The following is a 20,484-nucleotide window of genomic DNA, read 5'->3' as shown; positions in this document are numbered from 1 at the left end:
TCATCAATAATTAACGTTTGATATTGAAACTGGACATGCGAGAGGCATGGCTTTTTTTGCCACCTCATGCGTCGCTACATTTCCTTGTCTCCAAAACATGTATCCATATGGATGGGTTCGAGTTTCCGTACATGTGCACACTTTTTTCCCGTTTTTTTTTTTTTTTTTTTTTTTAAAGGTCACATAACTGCACAGGAACCTGCGTATGAATCTTTTAGGCCCCACTTTTAAGCGACAGTTAAATATTATTTTAGATGTGAACAAATGAGCGGGATTACGCTGATATAAGAAAGCGTAACCCTCCAACAGGGTGTGTGTGTGTGTGTGTACGTGTGTGCATGCATGCGTGATTTACGGCATTTTCTTACACGGGTTGTCTTTGTGTATTAAGAACATAACTCTTATGATTATTATTGTTATTATTATTAGCAGCAGCACCAGCAACATCAGGGTGAAGGTCTCTAGCAGAGGGTTTATTGAGGGACTGGGTGACCACAGAGTGGCAGTGAGGAGGTGGTGGTGGTCTTGGAGAACGAGGAGGAGGAGGAGGAAGATGTTGTAGTCTTATTTGGGGAGAAGGAAGAGGATGGAACAGGAAGCAGCAATAACCAGACCGGTAGAGATGCCGTGTGTAAGGCTGCCGTACTGGGTAGGCAATTGTATTATGCATCCAGTGTATAAAGCAAAAATGATGAGACCTAAAATCACGGTCACCACTGATTGGTTAGCATTCTGGGCTTTGTTTGCAAGGCGGGAGGAACAAAAGACATTTGGTCTTCGGTTGTGCGCACCGGGGGCCTCTCCATCTAAATTCCTAGGCTGAATTTTGGGCCTAGTACGTCCCTGCATGTTGTGTCGTGTTGCCACTGTCTGACCGAGATAAGGCAAGATTTTATGGCAGTAGTCTGACATAGTGCAATTGTGAAAGACCAAATTTGTCTTGTAGTCTGATCCAGGAATTATTTCTTGAATTTAGCGAATAATGCTGAAGATAACCTTATCCCCAAAAAAATGCATGCTTAACCGCAATTGCAATATTTGTAATTAACAAACAAACAAATAAATAAATAACAATTTGAGTATTTTCCCTCATTGTTAAGCCCTAGTCCTGACTGAAGACGAGGTAGTTTTAATTGGGCCCATGTCATTAAAAGTTTATTGGCTTCAACGTGACAAGGACTGGCTAAGTGTAGCTAAATAAACAGGGATATGTCGTCTAACTAAGCACAAGTGAGGCTCGGAGATTTTTATACAGTTTTGCCACATTGGCTAAAACGTTTCATGACCAAGTGCCAACCCTGGACTGGGTTAAGGTTTCAAGCCCAACCTTCACCCTCGCCTGAAACCCCAAGTCAAACTTGAAACCCTACTTTGAAAACCTAAGCAAGGCTTAAAACCCTGGCTTGAATGCATAACTTGGAACCCTAACCCTGACGCGAAACCCTACTTTTAAAGACTCATCCAGGCTTGAAACCCTGTTTTTAAACCCAGACTTGAAAGTCGTAGCACAGATTTGTATATTAATGTTGAAACTTACAGAAACCTTGGTATTGTTGCTTGTTTGAATGTCATGATCATTGTTTTATGTTGTAATGTGTTAGTTCACACAAAAAAATCTCCAAATATCAGAAAACAGATCGGCTGATTTTTTGCCGAGTTGAGAAGGGCGAATATTGGATACTTAATCGGTTAGCCCTTTTTTCAGGCCTGGGTTTGGGATATAAATGAGGCTAAATGAAATGAAGACAAGTTAGGGGCTTTATGATAGGGTTTCTCGTCAAGGTTAGGGTTTCAAACAAGAGTAATGGTTTCAAGTCAGGTTTGGTGTTCCAAAGTTGAAATTTTACCCCAGGCTTGAAACCCTACTTGACCTGGACCATGAAGTACTGGCAGAAGCTCCATCCGGGCTGCGTGCGTTTCTCCCTGAGGGTGCGCATGTCGTCCTCGAAGCGTCCCAGGTTCTTGGTGAACGACATGAGAAGGAGTGTCCGCAGCTTGAGCAGCAATGAATTCCACGACTCCTGAGAGCGCGATGAGTCCTTCAGCGGCTCAGACAGCACCACACACCTGCGGGGACCAAGCGAGGGACAGCGCTTAGTCAGGTTTGCAGGGCTCGCGGCGAGTTAGGGTAGTTGTTTAGTTAAAACTGACCTATAAACCTACAGTAAAGAGAATTCAACATACAGTAGTGTCGTGATACTAGTGCCTTAGCTTTTTGTTTTGTTTTGTTTTTTCGAGGTTTTTTTGAGGTACAAGGTCTATGGTTTTGTGTTGTTTATAATTCTCACTTAAATGAAAAATAAAAAAGTGAGATGGAAAAATGTGTTTTTCATTTAATAATTCTGCACAGCCAATAGTTGCCTAATAATTGTCCACATATTGATATTCTCCTAAGACAGCCTAAACCTCACTTTTACTTTCTTAAACATTCTTGTTTGAGGTTTAATAATATTTTGGATTACCCTAAAGCATGTGTTACTGATTAATAAGAACAATCCGCAAAAATGAGACTTGCCTAACGATTCTGCACACGGTGTTTGAGAGAGGGAGGGTTTGTGATGTGATGTATCGTGGTTGTGTGACAGCAACAAAAAGTGTTGTGAGGTTAGTTACTGCAGGCTGGAAACAAAGTGCATGGGTTGACATTGGACTGCTAGATCTCGGGGGATTGCCATCTGGAAAACATTCTCCAAGAGCTAATCAGAGTCAAGTGTGAACTAACCTGGGGTCCAATCAATGAGACAAGATTAAAGGTGTGGCTCTGTCAGGTTAGAACTGTCTCCTGTCAAGGAAAATTGCCTGATGTGTACCATGACTCACTCAAAAGAGCTCTCAGAAGATGACGTACGATAAAGAACTATTGACTTGTATAAAGCTGTAAAATGTTACAAAAGTATCACTAAAAGTCTTAATGGTCATCAGTCCACGGTTAGACAAGTTGTCTATAAAGGGAGAATGTTCAGCACTGTTGCTTCTCTTCCAAAGAGTGTCCGTCCTGTAAAGATGACTGCAAGAGCACAGGGCAGAATGCTCAATGAGTTAAAAAGAACCCTAGAGTATCAGGTGAAGACTTCGGCCTGGTACACGCAAGAATTTTTCACATCTTAAAAGATTATTTATCTGTGACATTATTTTATCTGTGACATGAAGATACAAAATCTGGCATTGAACAGTTTTGGTCGTATTGTGTGGTGTGTTTCAATAATATCAACATAGAACAACACACACAAAGATTTTGTTACACGGCCAATCTCGAAATTTCACGTGATCTCACAAAACCGAAGAAGAAACACTTTTTGGTATGCGCCGATCTTTGCCGAGTGTTCTCGAAAGTTGCCGAAGCCTTGTAAAATAGAGAGGTCCTCAAAAAACGACTTCCTTTGGAAAATACTTCTTACCGTCTGGTGAACCCACTTTCATAAAATAAATAAATCAAATTATTGAATTAATTATTATTATTATTTTTTAAATGACATCAGGTAAGATATTTTGTTTTTAAATACTGTCGTTTCCTTGTTCGTCAGTCTTGGGCGCTTCTTTGATTGGTACATTCCTTTTCACGTCCAAATTCACGGCGCCATGACACGGGAGTATTTTTTTAAAACATTTTATTTATTTATTTTAAAAAACGGTCCACATACTTTTTCCTAACACTGTACATATACATGTATTTGGGCCAAGAAAGCATTTTGATCAAATCTGATTCAACATTCAGTAATAAAAAAATAATATTTCACAGAAAAAGTGTGCCTCGATTTGGGCAAAGATAACACCCTTTTTTTTTGGTTTGGTTTTTGGGTGTTTGGGCGTTTGCGCGGGGTCACCTGTCATTCTGCTTGTTGCAGAAGTCACTGCGTATCTTGTCGACAATGGACGATCTGGGCAGGATGTTGGTTTTGTTCTTCTTGCGCGTGTCGCTGCTATCCACCACAATGATGAGCCAGTCAGCCGAGCAGTGACTTCGCAGGCTGCTCTGCCAGCGGCTCATGTCCTCTTTCACTGAGCTTCGGTACGCCTCTGTGTCCTGCATGCACACACACACAAGTCAAATACAACACTAACCCACACTTGAAACCTTAGTTTCAAACCCAAAATCAGAATTGATTGAATTCTTTCAAACCTTAAACCTGAATTCAAACTATAACCCAGGCTTCAAACCCCCGTTTGGAAGTACCATTTTCTTAAAAACCTAATTTCAATCACTACTACTTGTTTGCAACGCTTAGAGTTAAAACCCTACTTTTTAATACTAACCCTGACTTGCTTAAAACCCCACTTTGTAACCCTGACCCTAGCTTGAAAGCCTAACTCTTATTAAAAACCCTAACTGAGGTTTAAAATATCCACCTAGACATTGTTTGATCATCGTCATTGCGATGTGCACGTGCGCAATAGTCACATCGAATCCTGGCGACGTAGGCGCCAAAAGAACTCTGGTACCAAACATGCACTGCGCACATCAGTACACCATTCACAAATCATACTGTGGATAGTTTCAGGTGGCAAAACATTCTCTAAATAAGAGGCAAAATGTTCTTGCTTCAAGTTATGTTACTCCCAGCTGTAGTTTCTGTAAAACTACCACGTAAAACAAATAATTAAACAACGAGTGTACGCTAACCAACAGTCCTCTTTCAAAGGTATTGGAACAGCAAGGTCAATTCCTTTGTTTTTGTTGTTTATTGAAGACATTTGGGTTTCAGATCAAAAGATGAATATGAAACAAAAGTTCAGAATTCCAGCTTTTATTTCATGGTACTTACATAAAGATGTGTTAAATAACTCAGGACAGAGCACCTTTTGTTTGAATCCACCCACTTGTCAAGTGAGCAAAAGAATTGGAACAGACATGATTAAATTGAGGAACATTTAATATTTGGTATCATAACCATTACTTGCAATAACTGCATCAAGCCTGTGACCCATTGACTTCACCAGAAGTCTTCATTTGAAATGCTTTTCCAGGCCTTTACTGCAGCCTCTTTAAGTTCTTGTTTGTTTCTGGGAGTTTCTCCCTTCAGTCCCCTCTTCAGGAGGTAAAATGCATGCTCTATTGGGTTAAGGTCCGGTGATTTACTTGGCCAGTCTAAGACCTTCAACGTTTTCCCCTGATGTAGTCCTTTGTTGTGTTGGCGGTGTTTTGGGTCACTGTCTTGTTGCCTGATGAAGCTTTTCCCAATTTGTTTGGATGATTTTGCCTCCCGATTCTTTTTGCTGATGAGTGGTTTGCATCTTGTGGTATGGGCTGTATATTTGTTCTCTCAAAGTCTTCTTCAAACCCTGCCATGTGGAGGTTGGCAGTGATGTCACTGACTGTTGTCTTTGGGTGTTTCTTCGCAGCTCTCACAATGTTTCTGTCATCAACTCCTGTTGATACCCTTGGCCGACCTGTTCGATCTCTATTGCTCAGTATACCAGTAGTTTCTTTTTCAGGACATTCCAAATTGTTGTATTGGCTATGCCCAATGTTTGTGAAATAGCTCTGATCGATTTTCCGTCTTCTCTTGGCATCAAAATGGTTTGCTTTTCTCCCATAGACAGCTCTCTGGTCTTCATGTTTGCTTAACAGCAAATGCAGTTTTCACAGGTGAAACCCAAAGCCAATTACAAGCACTGCTTAAGCAATCAATCTAAAAGGCAACACCTGAGCAACTACAAACACTGTCACATTCTAATACTTTTGCTCACTTGAAAACTGCTTGGCTTCAAACAAAAAGGTGCTCTGTCCTGAGGTGTTTAACACATCTAGATGTAAATACCATGAAATAAAAGCTGGAACTTTGAACTTCTGTCTCATATTTATGTTTTGATCTGAAACCCAAATCTCTTCAGTATACAACAAAAACAAAGGAAATTACCTTGCCGTTCCAATGCTTTTGGAGGGGACTGTAAGTGCTAGCATGCAGTGATAAGAAAAGCTAGACATGCTAATAAGATTACCATCAATTTTACAGTATATTATAACCATTCAAACAACATACGGAGCAGCATCGTCCTTGGGTGCTTCTAAGGACGTTCTGGACTATCCACTTTTCAAGGAGAGCTTGAGATAATGTTCACTTACTTTTAATACGGCTCTCAAGCAGGCAAAGTAACTTGCTAGCTAGTGCTAGCACTAACGTTTGTACGTAAACATGCCGGCATTCTGTCGATTAATGTTTTAAAGTTTCGGTAAACATTGGTTTGTGCATGCGAATGACTGGTGAGCAAGGCGGGCGATGCGGCCTTTCAAGACAGTCCAACTGTGCAATCCTTTTGGTTTACGTCAAAGGGTTCACCTTCAAATTGTCACATTTGACGAAAGACATCCCCCCAAAAAAAAAAAAAAAACACTTTTCATTTTGGCGTCTTCGGACCAAATTGTTGGATATGGATTGTGCCACACTACAAGGAGTTTAGTTATTCCTGACAAAATATGTCAGGCCCAATCTGGGAAATCAGCCACGACAGCAAAATGGGCCAATGAAGGAGCTAAAATCTTACATGCTGATCAAGACACAAAGTGTACAAGGCAGTGTGTTGTTTAAACTAATGTACTAAAATATAGAAATACTAATGCATGCATATTATGTTAAACATATGTGTAAAAATACAGACTGATTGAAAACAATTCATACTGTTAGGATTGTGCTCTTAAGTACTACAGTATAACTAGGCATGAAGAGAAAATATTTTAAACTTCATGTCTGGTTGGACACTTATCTGCTCAATACTACAGCGCATTTAAATAGTGGTAGAGTTCACACAAATAGCTCAGTAATATAATTCTGTGCTCTGTTAAGGCTAGTTTATTTTCTACTGAAGCTATTATAAGCTGTCCAAAAAAAATATATAAAGAAAAATGTGTGCTGGTTTTCACGTCATGAGCATGTTATCCTGTATTTGTTTTCACATCACAATACATATATATCGCAGGGTCACAGAAACAAAATAAAAATAAAAATAAAAACACGAGCATTTTTTCCCCCAATATCGAGCAGCCCTACTTGTAACCCACCTTTTAAACCTTATCACTTGTTTGAAATGCTTATCCTCAATACCCTACTTTGAAAACCTATCACATTTGAAATCCTTACACTAAGAAACCTACCTTTAAACCTATAGCTACTAGTTTTGATAGGCTGATGTGCATTTCTTTCCACCAATAGAAAAGGGTTATTGCGTGTTTGTACTCACACAGCAGTCGGTCCAGTAGATGTGTAGGAAAGGGAAGGTGAGCAAGGCCTTGGTGCCGTCCTTGGGAAGCAGCTCCTCCTTGAACTGGACAAAGTTGGCCTCAAGGTGGATCATCTTAGGAGCACGCCCATACGTCCTCAACACAAAACACACGCACACCGAAACCTTAAAACCTCAACCTTAGATCGTTTTATCTTTCTTTATTTCTATCTGTCATACTCATCACCTCCTCCTTTCTTTCTAATCTCATTTTTTAAAGGACTTTGTTTTCATTGAAAAGGAACGTTTGATTTATCTATTATTATTATATTTTATTCATTTATTTATTTTTTTTTACACACAATTTATCTAATCTCGTAATTTTATCCACACACCTCCACCACTCGAGCTAATATAATTTCATCACATCTAATCTGATGATGACATCTAATCTGATGATGATCTAATTTTATCAATTAAACTCCTCCACTAATAACATCCATCTAATTTTATCTTATTCAGTCACCTCCTCCATTCAAGCTAATCTTAGTTTATGACCACCATGAACACCTCCACTCCATCGAATCTTATTTTATCTATATTATTTGTATCTAATCTTATCTACCGGTAATCTATCTAAATTTATTTCATTTTATCCACTGATATCCTCCACTTTATCTACAACCCCAACTCCAATGAAGTTGAGACATTGTGTTAAACATAAATAAAAACAGAATACAATGATTTGCAAATCATGTACAACCTATATTTCATTGAATACACGAGACAATATATTTAATGTTCAAACTGATAAACGTTATTGTTTTTAGCAAATAATCATTAACTTAGAGTTTTATGGCTGCAACATGTTCCAAACAAGATGGGACAGGTGGCAAAAATGACTGAGAAAGTGGAGGAATGCTCATCCCTGAATTGCTCAGTCATTCACAAACAAAGATGGGGCGAGGATCACCTCTTTGTGAACAAGTGCGTGAGAAAATAGTCTAACAGTTTAAGGACAATGTTCCTCAACGTACAATTGCAAGGAATTTAGGGATTTCATAATCTACGGTCCATAATATCATCAAAAGGTTGAGAGAATCTGGAGAAATCACTGCATGTAAGCGGCAAGGCCAAAAACCAAGATTGAATGCCCATGACCTTCGATCCATCAGGCGCCGGCTTCTCTGGGCCCGAACTCATCTAGAATGGACTGATGCAAAGTGGAAAAGTGTTCTGTGGTCCGACGAGTCCACATTTCAAATTGTTTTAGGAAACTGTGGACGTTGTCTCCTCCGGGCCAAAGAGGAAAAGAACCATCCGGACTGTTATGGACGCAAAGTTCAAAAGCCAGCATCTGTGATGGTATAGGGCTGTGTTAGTGCCAATGGCATGGGTAACTTACACATCTGTGAAGGCACCGTTAATGCTGAAAGGTACATACTAGTTTTGGAGAAACATATGCTGCCAACCAAGCAAAGTCTTTTTCATGGACGCCACTGCTTACTTCAGCAAGACAATGCCAAACCACATTCTGCACGTGTTACAACAGCGTGGCTTCGTAGTAAAAGAGTGCGGGTACTAGACAGGCCTGCCTGCACTCCAGACCTGTCCCCCATTGAAAATGTGTGGCGCATTATGAAGCGTAAAATACGACAATGGAGACCCCGGACTGTTGAACAGCTGGAGCTGTACATCAAGCAAGAATAGGAAGGAAATTCCACCTACAAAGCTTCAACAATTAGTGTCCTCAGTTCCCAAACGTTTATTGAATGTTGTTAAAAGAAAAGGTGATGTAACCCAGTGGTAAACATGACCCTGTCCCAGCTTTTGTGGAACGTGTTGCAGCCATAAAATTCTAAATTAATGATTATTTGCGAAAAACAACAATGTTTATCAGTTTGAACATAAACAGAAATATTTGTCTCCAACTACCGGAGACAAATTCCTTGTGTGTTTTTTGGACATACTTGGCAAATGAAGATGATTCTGATTCTGATTTGTAGTGTATTCAATTAAATATAGGTTGAACATGATTTGCAAATCATGTTCAACAAAAAAATTATGTTTAACGCAACGTCCCAACTTCATTGGAATTGGGGTTGTAATCTCATTTTATTTTATCAATTTAACTCCACCACTCTATCTAATCTAATTTTATTTTATTCACTAACATCCTCCATTCTATCTAATCTAATCTTATTTTATCCACTGACCACCTACCTCCACTCCACTGAATTTTATTTTATCAAATGTTATTTTTATCTTGCCTAACGGTAATCGATGTGAATTTAATTTTATTTTATCCACTGCCCTCCTCCACTTTAATCTAATCTCATTGCATCTAATCCCATTTTATTTTATCAATTGAATTCCTCCACTGTATCTAATTTTATGTTATCTTACTCTCCTCCTCCACTTGATCTAATTTTATTTTACTTTATCCAATCACCTCTTCTAATCCAATTTTGTTATCCACTTTCCTCTTGATGTAACCTAATTTAATCTTATTTTATCTTTTCCACTGACCTCATCCACTCCAGCTACTCTTACCTTATCTAAACTAATCTTATTTTAATTCATCCACTCACTTCCTCCGCTCCACCTAATGCAACGTAATGGAACGTAATGTAATCTAATCCAATCCACTGACCTCCTCCACTCCATGGGCTCCCTGGGGAGCTGCTGGGCCAGTGAGGCGTAGAGAGACGTGAACAAGGCCTGGTCCCCAGCACCTGGTCGGACCACAACGGAAAACTCATCAGTATTTCAAACACTAACACATTATTTAACATCCTAACTTGATACCATATTACAACCCCAATTCCAATAAATTAAATAAATAAAAACAGAATACAAAGATTTGCAAATCATGTTCCACCAATATTTAATTGAATACACTACAAAGACAAGATATTTAATGTTCAAACTGATAAACTTTATTGTTTTTAGCAAATAATCATTAACTTAGAATTTTATGGCTGCAACACGTTCCCAAAAAGCTGGGACTGGTTAATGTTTACCACTGTTACGTCACCTTTTCTTTTAACAACATTCAATAAACGTTTGGGAACTGAGGACACTAAATGTTGAAGCTTTGTAGGTGGATTTTTTTCCCCATTCTTGCTTGATGTACAGCTTCAGCTGTTCAACAGTCTGGGGTCTCCGTTGTCGTATTTTACGCTTCATAATGCGTCACACATTTTCAATGGGCGACAGGTCTGGACTGCAGGCAGGCCAGTCTTTATACCCGCACTCTTTTACTACGCTGTTGTAACACGTGCATAATGTGGTTTGGCATTGTCTTGCTGAAATATGCAGGGGCGTCCATGAAAAAGACGTTGCTTGGATGGCAGCATATGTTTCTCCAAAACCTGTATGTACCTTTCCGCATTAATGGTGCCTTCACAGATGTGTAAGTTACCCATGCCATTGGCACGAACACAGCCCCATACCTTCACAGATGCTGGCTTTTGAACTTTGCGTCCATAACAGTACGGATGGTTCTTTTCCTCTTTGGCCCGGAGGACATGACGTCCACAATTTCCCAAAACAATTTGAAATGTGGACTCGTCGGACCACAGAACACTTTTCCACTTTGCATCAGTCATTTTCCACTTTGCATCAGATGAGCTCTGGCCCAGAGAAGCCAGCGGCGTTTCTGGGTGTTGTTGATAAATGGCTTTTGCTTTGCATAGTAGAGTTTCAAGTTGCACTTACGGATGTAGCGCCGAACTGTATTTACTGACATTGGTTTTCTGAAGTGTTCCTGAGCCCATGTGGTGATATCCATTTCACATTGATGTCAGTTTTTGATGCAGTGCCGCCTGAGCGATCGAAGGTCACGGGCATTCAATGTTGGTCACGGGCATTCAATGTTGGTTTTCGGCCTGGCTTTTGAACTTTGCGTCCATAACAGTCCGGATGGTTCTTTTCCTCTTTGGCCCGGAGTAGACAACGTCCACAGTTTCCTAAAACAATTTGAAATGTGGACTCGTCAGACCACAGAACACTTTTCCACTTTGCATCAGTCCATCTTAGATGAGTTCGGGCCCAAAGAAGCCGGCGCCTGATGGATCGAAGGTCATGGGCATTCAATCTTGGTTTTTGGCCTTGCCGCTTACATGCAGTGATTTCTCCAAATTCTCTGAACCTTTTGATATTATGGACCGTAGATTATAAAATCCCTAAATTCCTTGCAATTGTACATTGAGGAACATAGTCCTTAAACTGTTTTTCTCACACACTTGTTCACAAAGAGGTGAACCTCGCCCCATCTTTGCTTGTGAATGACTGAGCAATTCAGGTAAGCTCCTTTTCTACCCAATCATGGCACCCACCTGTTCCCAATTAGCCTGTTCACCTGTGGGATGTTCCAAACAGGTTATTGATGAGCATTCCTCAACTTTCTCAGTCTTTATTGCCACCTGTCCCAGCTTTTTTGGAACGTGTTACAGCCATAAAATTTAAAGTTAATGATTATTTGCTAAAATCGATATGGTTTATCAGTTTGAACATTAAATATCTTGTCTTTGTAGTGTTACCACGAAGGGATTCAATTTATACTGTGATATAAATTTTACGTCATATCGCCCAGCCTTACTTCCAGGACAATTTGAATTTCCTTTTTTCTTTTTTGTCAAGAACCTTACCACAGGACAGTTATTGCAGCATATTATGTAATAGGATAAAAACAATTCTGCATGTTGTTCCATTTCACACCATAGACATTACTCTATAATCATAATCGTTACTAAATTAATGTTTCAATATTTGTGTTTTAAAGTATTTATTGAATCAACCTGGGAGATGCGTTTGCAGCCAAATGTCTTCTGTTGCATGCTTTTTGTATTTGCTGTATCCACTATTGCTGCTGAAATGATAAATATGTTCCTATTGTGGGACTAATAGAGGTTATCTTATGTTATAAAGACTTATTATATTAATGTACTTTTAAATTATAGTTTCATTTTCCTCAGTGACGTACTAATTTGTTTCCAGTCCCTGTACGGCTGTCTAGCATCGTATACTCCAGTTATTTTCCTCTATAAACACTAATTTGTCTGCTATTTTGCTCTTCAAAGTTGGCTAATCGCCGCTAAAACGCAGTTCCAGCCAGACCAATCTGACAAGTGTGCTGTACCAGAAAATCACTTATTTTGATGTTTTACGACATCATGCGATAGCTTAGCGATGAGCATGGTGTTACAGTCTCTCTTGTCTTTAGCCCCACCGTTGCTTTGTTATTACGATATTTGTCTAAAAGTGTAGTTCATTGGCCGTCAGGGAAGTCATTAGTGACTTATGCTGCGTTAACAACGGACGTGATGCGCATGTTTGCCTCCGCGGCTCAGCATCGTATTTTGCCACGTTCTCTGTAGCTCGTAAGTAGGCCTGACAGATAATTACTGTATCGACTTATCGTTCTGTAAATAAAATGGACACGATAGTTTTTACGGACTCGATAAATTGTCATTGTTGTGGTGAGCAGGCGTACGATTCACACTGTGAGCCGACAGAGTTGGCCGGCTGTGTCATTAGCTGCCAGTGGGCTCGGGAACGCCGGTGTACAGGTACACTTTGCCAGTGTAGGCGCTGTTCAATACTCCATAGCCTTGCTCCATGCGTGGCACATAGATTCACACAACAGACACTTCAGGGAAAGTTAACTGTTTATTCGCGAGCTAACGAACTAGCGAGTTAAGAAGCTAAACGATGTCGTTTCAAACATCAGCGCTTCCCTCAGAGTTGTTGTGCGTGTTAGTCCCTAATTAACACAAACACGGGAACGTTAACGGTTTATTAAGCATAACCTCAGTGGCACACGTGCTTCAGCCATTAGTTGACTCAAGTCAACGTCAACGTATATTTGATTGACAAGTGAAGGGCTCGTCTTCAGCGAACCAACCACACAGTAGCTGGGTTTACTTGGAGACTTTTTTTGTCATTCCGATTGCAGACCTCTGGTCAACTGTTGACATATGACGGAATCTATTCCGATCGGGTCTGTACATATGCACTACATTTAATTGGAGCAGCCTTGTGACATGCGCTCGTCACATCATTTAGCAAGACGTCCATTTATAGGTCGTCTATTCAGCACAGCATGCAAAGACAGCGCTTTTCCTGGCTCTATTCCGAATGACGGTTCACATGGTGAAAATTTACTTCTGATCAGTTTGGCAAAAGGAATATTCCACACCCCTGTGAAAACGAATGAAATACATTCGGATTCGGCCTGTTTATTCCGACTGAGGCGTTTTCTCAAGCATAAACAGCCTTTGTGCAACTTCACTGAAACAGTATTTTAGTATTTTGTCACATTAACACATTAGGTTCATGCCTGTTCAATTAGGAGCTTGAACAAGTTGACTAGGAATAAGAAATATTCCTTGTACTACTACAAGTTTTGGAAGTGATCAATTTATTCAAACTAAAATTAAGAAACCTCGAGAGAGAAAAATATTTCATCTCCCTTCACCAAAGCCCTCCTGTTTGGGTACAGGATGATGATCCATTTTACGCTTATTCCTCTCTGGCCACCTTTGCCACTTTTTTCTCCTACTTGACTTGAAAGTTTTGCTACTGATAGATTATCAGTTTGGCTACGTCACTGAACAAAAAACACACTATACGTACCATTGTGGTTGCGTTACACTGTCCTTGTCACAGTTTTAAAAGCCACACATTCAACGGTACTCATAACTAAAAGAGACACTCCACAGCGCTAACGTTATGTTAGTAGACTAACATTAAGCTCACTGATATGCGCCATGTTAACGTCACCTGTTTGTTGGGTCCCATACCACGGTGTCATACTCAACAGAGAAAAAAAGTCTGTATTACAACGAACGGATGCTTGGCTTGCACACTTTCGCCATTTGTCTTTTTTCTCTCCCACTTTTCAATTTAGCGTCACATTTTGGAACCGCTGTCGTCCCGCTCTCCAATCGAACACTTCAACTTCTGCGTCAACGCATCAGTGACATAAGCGCATTGTGTCACATACGCCACTGGCTGCTTCAGTCTTCGCGAAGGGTTCCGCGGTAAACCTGATATGCAGTTTTGCTTTTCGATGTTTTTTTGAAGAGCAAAAAGCCAATTTTGACCCTCAAACTGCGATATGAGACCGCTTAATTTGAACCTTGCACACATATGTAGGTAAGCAATGTTGTACGTTAATGGACGCAGATTCACCATCCTTTTTGCGTCCCTGATCATTTTTGTGCGTCTAGGACGTGAGACACATATCAAACGAGCTCACTGTAAGCGCATTCAAAATAATCTAGTCAAACAAAGGTTTATGAACTATGCTCATTTATTACACATACGCAACAATGTCATTTCCAGTTAGCTATTTACAAAGTTGACAATTTCTGTCTGAGCAATGGATCTCCCTTTGCGTTGGAAAAAAATAAAAAATAATTCTCTCAGGCCTTTCTGTATGGAAAGGATTCAGGGGCAGATCCATTTATACTAATCCTCAAGCATGCAGCAAGGTGCTCTCCTTGAAGTCTGTTTCTCAGGTCAGTTTTGATCTGAATGAGGTGGGGGGGGGGGAACATTTTGGAAGATAGCAGAAGAAAATTAACTGACATTTTTCACATTGTGCTCTTTTGTGTTATGGTTGACATCATTTACCCTGTTCATTGCCGAGAAGTCTCGTTCAGAATTTAGATTAGACACTGGGATGATCAGGGCCGCAGCAGCCAGTTGGGTCGGGCAAGGGTAGATGTCTGCCCACTCATCATATTCACTAGCCAGCTTTTCCAACATTGCTCCTTGGCTTTTGACCGAAACAGAATGGAAAAAAACTTGACATTTAAATAAGTCATCATGGAATCCTGATTTGCAGAGAAATGATACCTGACGATTTTAATTAGGATTTGAGGGATTTCTTTTAAACAAATAAACACAAAAATAAATATTTATATAATTTAGTCTAACCTTGAATGCTCCTGAGGACAAGTTTCTTTAACGACATTCACTCTTAGACAACTGTGGCATCCTGTCCAGGGAGGAATTTCCTGGTGTGGGTCTGCAGGTGAGCAATCTTGGCACCATCATTCAACATTGGTTCCTGTGGCCTCAGGACAGAGAAGGCTCCAAGGATCTCGAGATCCTAAAATCTCTGCAAGATTTTTGATGAGGCTGATGATGTAAAGTTGAAGCACATCAGCAGTGATAGATGATAATAAAAACATTTTCAGAAAAAAATGATGAAAAGTAATTCCTCAGACACTGTCGTGAAAATGTATGCATTTACCTGTCTGAGCAATCTGGTCCACAGCGCTTCCCTGGGCCTTTCTTGTGCCTCAAAGCCTCTCCTGCTTCTCTCCTTCTAATCGATTCAATTAGTTTGACCAAAATATATTTTTTTAAATTTCCCAAAAGCACGCTGTATGACATTTCCATGGATAAAGGTTTGCATCCCACCTGTTGTGTACTTTCGCTTCTTTCATCTTGATTCTGTCTCTTACGCTTGACACAGCTTTCAATTGGCTTCATGTCTTAAAGAAGAAAAAGTCACAGTCAGACTGAGTCAAAACCAGTGGTATAATAACCGTTATAATTACATTGTATGAGGACAAAACAGTATATACACATTAATAAGCTGGTGCATTCAAGAACAGCATCAAATTTATTAAAATTGTAAACAGCTTGACTTGCACACACACAATGTCTGACTAATAAGAATAATTCATGAGAAATTATTATATTTTAATGATCAGATAAAGTGTATAAATGGGCTAAGAGTGATCAAATTAATGTGACCAACTACAAATAAGTAAAATCCATTTTCCTCAACTATATGAATATTTAATAGAAACATTAAGTGCAGCAGTGACAGGCCTATAGCACAATGTCTGCAAACTTAGTTACATGTCCAGTTATACACATGAACAGAAGTGCACAGATTATTTGCGCAGATACAAATTACAGATGTATCCTTAACCTCTCAGTTAGTTTAGATGCCAAAGTCTACAGCTATTCCCGACCTAATTGAAACTTACACTAGTTCTAATTAAGCACTCATAGCTCTCTCTCCCTCTTTTAGCAAATACACATTGAACATTTTTAGCTACTTATGGTTTTGCTTTAAATTGTTAGCCCAGTTACTGTTACCTAGCAAGATAGCTGCTAAGGTTCATATTAGCATTACACACATTTGCTGAAATAGGAGAAAGCTGGAAGCCCAGCGTTCCATTGGATAAACTGGGAAACATGAGTTTGTTTATTCGCATGTAGTTTTAAATGAGGAAATCCTGACGTTTGTTGCAAGGGCACAGTAGCCAGTTCAAAATGTGGCATGTTAAATTGGCCGTGTGGTGAGGAGGTACATCACGGCACCGTGTCCAATTGGACTAAGTTAACTTACTTTACCGATGCCTTGCCAAGGTCTAATAACCAGTCTTGCATTACCTTAACCCTACAATTAAGACAACATTACTGGTAAACCCAATATTGCGCCATTTCAGACATTCAATGCTTTCAATTTAGGGGATGGAAAGTTTACTTAACTTACCTCTGTCTGAAGGCTGTGTGATCCTCCAGTCACAATGCAAGTGCTGCTGAGCTGATGGCCGCTAACGAGGTGGGTGGTGCTGGCAGGAAGATGTGTGCGCGCTCGTGTGTGTCGGAGCAGTCCAGCGCAATGAGAGACAGGCAGACAGACAGAGTGGAGCTTTTCCTCCTGTGTCTGTACAGTATGAGTGTGTGAGTTTGGTTTTATTTTGTTTTTTGGGGGGGGGGATTCTAGTTTCACCTTCTTGGGCGGATGTCAATATACTTCGGCGGACGCCCAAGTAAATGTAGCGAAAACACTGCATTGATTGCACAATAACAAGATAAATTTATACTATAATACATTTATGCATCTCATCTCAATCTCATTGTAATTGTGTATAGTTACAATAAAAATGCATTATTTTATTAATTATTATTATTATCAAGACATTTCATTATATATTAAATATATATACATATTAAATTAACAAAATGCTGTTCTATTATACAACCAGTTTGATATAAAACAGCTATATACACAACGGGGGGGTTCTCCCCGCTCCAGCTTTCCATCAGTTAGAGGGTCCTTGGTCTGGAAATCGTTGCCGACCCCTGATATAAACCATTTAAAATATATCAGTATCGGTATAGAGAAGCAGCAAGTTATCGTTTATAATTATACATCAAAGAACAGTTACCATGCATCCCTACTTCAAACCTTAAAAAGGTACATTTCAATAAATTAGAATAGTGTCAAAAGCTTAGTTTTGTGCAGCACGGTGGACGACTGGTTAGCACATCAATCTCACAGTTCTGAGGAACCGGGTTAAAATCCGGCCCCGCCTGTGTGGCGTTCGCAGGTTGTTTGTTTTTACTGTATGTGACCTGCGATTGGGCGACGACAAGTTCAGGGTGCACCTCGCCCCAAGTCAGCTGGGATAGCTTCCAGCACACCCGCGGCCCTCGTGAGGATAAATGGTACAGAAAATGGATGGATGGCTCAATTTTGTTTGGTAGTTCAATCCATAAAGTGAAACTCATATAATAGAGCATTCAGAGTGAAATATTTCATTACATATATATACGCCTCATATCATAATATCACATACGCCTTTTATATTTTTATATATATATATATATATATATATATATATATATATATATAGGCACGGTGGTCGACTGGTTAGAGCATCTGCCTCACAGTTCTGAGAAGCTGGGTTCAATCCCCGGCCCCGCCTGTGTGGAGTTTGCATGTTCTCCCCGTGCCTGCGTGGGTTTTCTCCGGGCACTCCGGTTTCCTCCCACATCCATTCATTGGAGACTCTACATTGCCCGTAGGTGTGACTGTGAGTGCGGATGGTTGTTTGTTTCTATGTGCCCTGCGACTGGCTGGCAACCAGTTCAGGGTGTACCCCGCCTCCTGCCCGATAACAGCTGGGATAGGCTCCAGCATGCCCGCGACCCTATTGAGGAGAAGCGGCTCAGAAAATGGATGGATGGATGTATGTGTGTGTGTGTGTGTGTGTGTGTGTGTGTAATTCTGATGATTACAGCACACGAAAGCATGAAATTCACAATCTATATAAACTACAATATTACAAAACAATCAAGAAACAATGAAAATGATTTTTAATGTAGAAATTAGGCAGGAATTTTCCCTCTGAAAAGTATTTTGCCAAGTGTTTAATGAATGTATATAATGTATGGGTACTGAAATGAATTGACTTTTTTTTTCCATATTCTAATTTATTGAGATGTACCTGTAACTTCGAACCCTATCTCCTGAAGTCGGAGATGACACAACGCATGCGCAGTCCAGCAGGAAGATGACAGGCGGCGACAGAAGCAACTCAACCACTTTCAGGACATGATTGAAGTATAACAAGGCCGAATAAAGAACAAAACCCTTGTTAGCCAACGCTAACCTGAACAAGAGCCGAAGTAAATCCAAGAAGTAAATGTGTGTGAACAAGGTGTGTGACGTCCACGCTAGTAGGCCCGCTCACCTGTGTGGCCAACTAGCCGCTACGTTAGCCGGCCAGACATAACACACGCTGCGCAGTGTCGGGGTTGTTGTTCGAGCCCCGACAGCAGCAGCGCCGCCACAAACGAATGAACGAGACGTAAGCGAAAACTGGAGGGGCGAACATTCTTGGAGAATTGTGCTAACAAGCTAATGCTAAGCTGTCAGAGAGCGCCACTCACTCACATGTCACAATGGGTTTGTTCTCCATAGTGTAGATGACGGGCTGCTCTTGTGGACTGTCCATGTGCGTTAGCGGTGGCGGCGGCGGCGGCACGCCATGAAAAGGCAGCTTCTTGAGCGGCTAGGAAGTAGCAACAGGAAGGGATGCTGATTATTTTGGGCTGTTGTAGTCAGTCTGTCAGCCAAGGAGGAAGGAGCAGCCGTGGGGCGGGGCTGCGTACCGTAGCACTTCCGGGAAATGATGACGTCATTTAAAGGGCCAGGCTGAATTTATTGAAGACTAAATTGCCCGTAAGTGTGAAAGTGAGTGCGAATGGTTGTTTGTTTATATGTGCTATCTGTGTGTGGTCGCCAGCCAATCACAAGGCACATAGAAACAAACAACAATTCGCACTCACATTGACACCAACAGGCAATTTAGAGTCTTCAATCAACCTACCACGCATGTTTTTGGGATGGAGGAGGAAACCAGAGTGCCCGGAGAAAACCCACCCAGGCACGGGGAGAACATGCAAGCTCCACACAGGCGGAGCTGGGATTTGAACCCCAGTCCCCAGAATTGTGAGGCAGATGTGCTAACCAGTCAGAGTGTGAGTGTGAAATATCGTTAAATTTAAAAATAGCAAACATTTTAGAAATTTCATGGATAATCTGAGATCATACAAATACATACATATACAGTGTAGCGGACGCGCTCCCGCCACACCAGGTGTCACAGTGACCCCCCCCTCACAGCTTGATAAACTGCATTCTTTAAAGTGGGCCCGCTGTGAGACAGCCACGAGAAGACGTCTACTGGACCCAAAATTAATTAGGTCCCCTCGAAATCTTGGTTTACACTCATCAGTCCTTTCTTCGTTTGAACTGACAGTAGGCTAAAAGGTGGGCTCCTCTCTCCAGGAGACCAAGGTGGGACAAGGCGACCACCAATTGCCGTTGAGAGGAACTGCAAAGCCGAACCGGGAACTCGCATTTGATGTTTAACCAAAGAAAAATGTCTGTTTTGATATTTTACGAACTCTGACGAATTATTCCAAATGTATGCCTTGATGTTTGTGTCAGTGTGTCAACTTTACAAGCGCAGCTGCGAGATTTTAAAAACTGTTTGTCTTGATTTGACTCCAAGCAGCATGAAATGTGATTTGAACCATAAGCAGTTGATTTGCCAAGACTAAAGTAAACAGTCACTCTATAGGCTTGACCTGTGAGTAAAGAGTACAAAGTTGGTGGTATTTTATATTAATATATGATTTTTAAACCCATTTTATGGGTCAGAATTGTAGACTAGATTTAAGATGATGGATATGGTCTTCTCCAGATTTCTCCGTCCCTCTTGCACACAACCCTTGGGTGTTTAACTCTTGACTCACGCCTTCTTGGGTCTCTTTTGTTTTTTTATCTCTTCGTGTCCTGACTGGCGAGATTAGCCTCTCCCCTGCCCTTTCATTTTCGGGCACACGGCTCGGTAACCGCAGGCCTTGGGGATGGAGAGCTGCCTCCCGAGCCTCCGAGGATCACCGCTGCTAAGCCTACAGAAGAGTTGGTGCTGAGCTACCAGATACGCTCCCAGCCAAATGTGAGTTTTCTGAACTTACTAGCGGATCCTAGACCCAAGG

At 40.7% G+C, this 20,484-nt stretch overlaps 1 protein-coding gene and 1 long non-coding RNA gene across 4 annotated transcripts in view; both read right to left on the bottom strand.

Annotated features, from left to right (window-relative positions):
* The window catches only part of trappc10 (trafficking protein particle complex subunit 10), a 55,020-nt gene extending 35,963 nt beyond the window's left edge, over positions 1-19,057 (bottom strand). The window contains exons 1-5 of one of the 3 annotated variants that reach the window (XM_061691456.1): positions 18,872-19,057; positions 9,809-9,890; positions 7,177-7,312; positions 3,825-4,024; positions 1,872-2,067 (exon numbers count right to left, since the gene is read on the bottom strand). In XM_061691456.1, coding sequence (XP_061547440.1) covers positions 1,872-2,067; positions 3,825-4,024; positions 7,177-7,312; positions 9,809-9,890; positions 18,872-18,932 — 675 coding nt within the window. In that variant the 5' untranslated portion in view covers positions 18,933-19,057. Of the gene's footprint in view, positions 1-1,847; positions 2,068-3,824; positions 4,025-7,176; positions 7,313-9,808; positions 9,891-18,871 lie in introns of those variants that run through there. The other 2 variants (XM_061691458.1, XM_061691459.1) reach the window with 2 other exon arrangements.
* On the bottom strand, positions 14,271-16,643 carry LOC133410366 (uncharacterized). The gene is made up of 5 exons (XR_009769548.1): positions 15,592-16,643; positions 15,422-15,496; positions 15,103-15,306; positions 14,797-14,941; positions 14,271-14,693 (listed from the first exon to the last, which is right to left on the bottom strand). It is a non-coding gene; the product is annotated as an uncharacterized LOC133410366 (long non-coding RNA).
* Positions 19,058-20,484: the final 1,427 nt, after the last annotated feature.

Source organism: Phycodurus eques, chromosome 12, assembly GCF_024500275.1.
Source record: "Phycodurus eques isolate BA_2022a chromosome 12, UOR_Pequ_1.1, whole genome shotgun sequence".
NCBI classification, from domain to species: Eukaryota; Metazoa; Chordata; class Actinopteri; order Syngnathiformes; family Syngnathidae; genus Phycodurus; species Phycodurus eques.
This window is presented reverse-complemented; position numbering and strand designations above follow the sequence as displayed.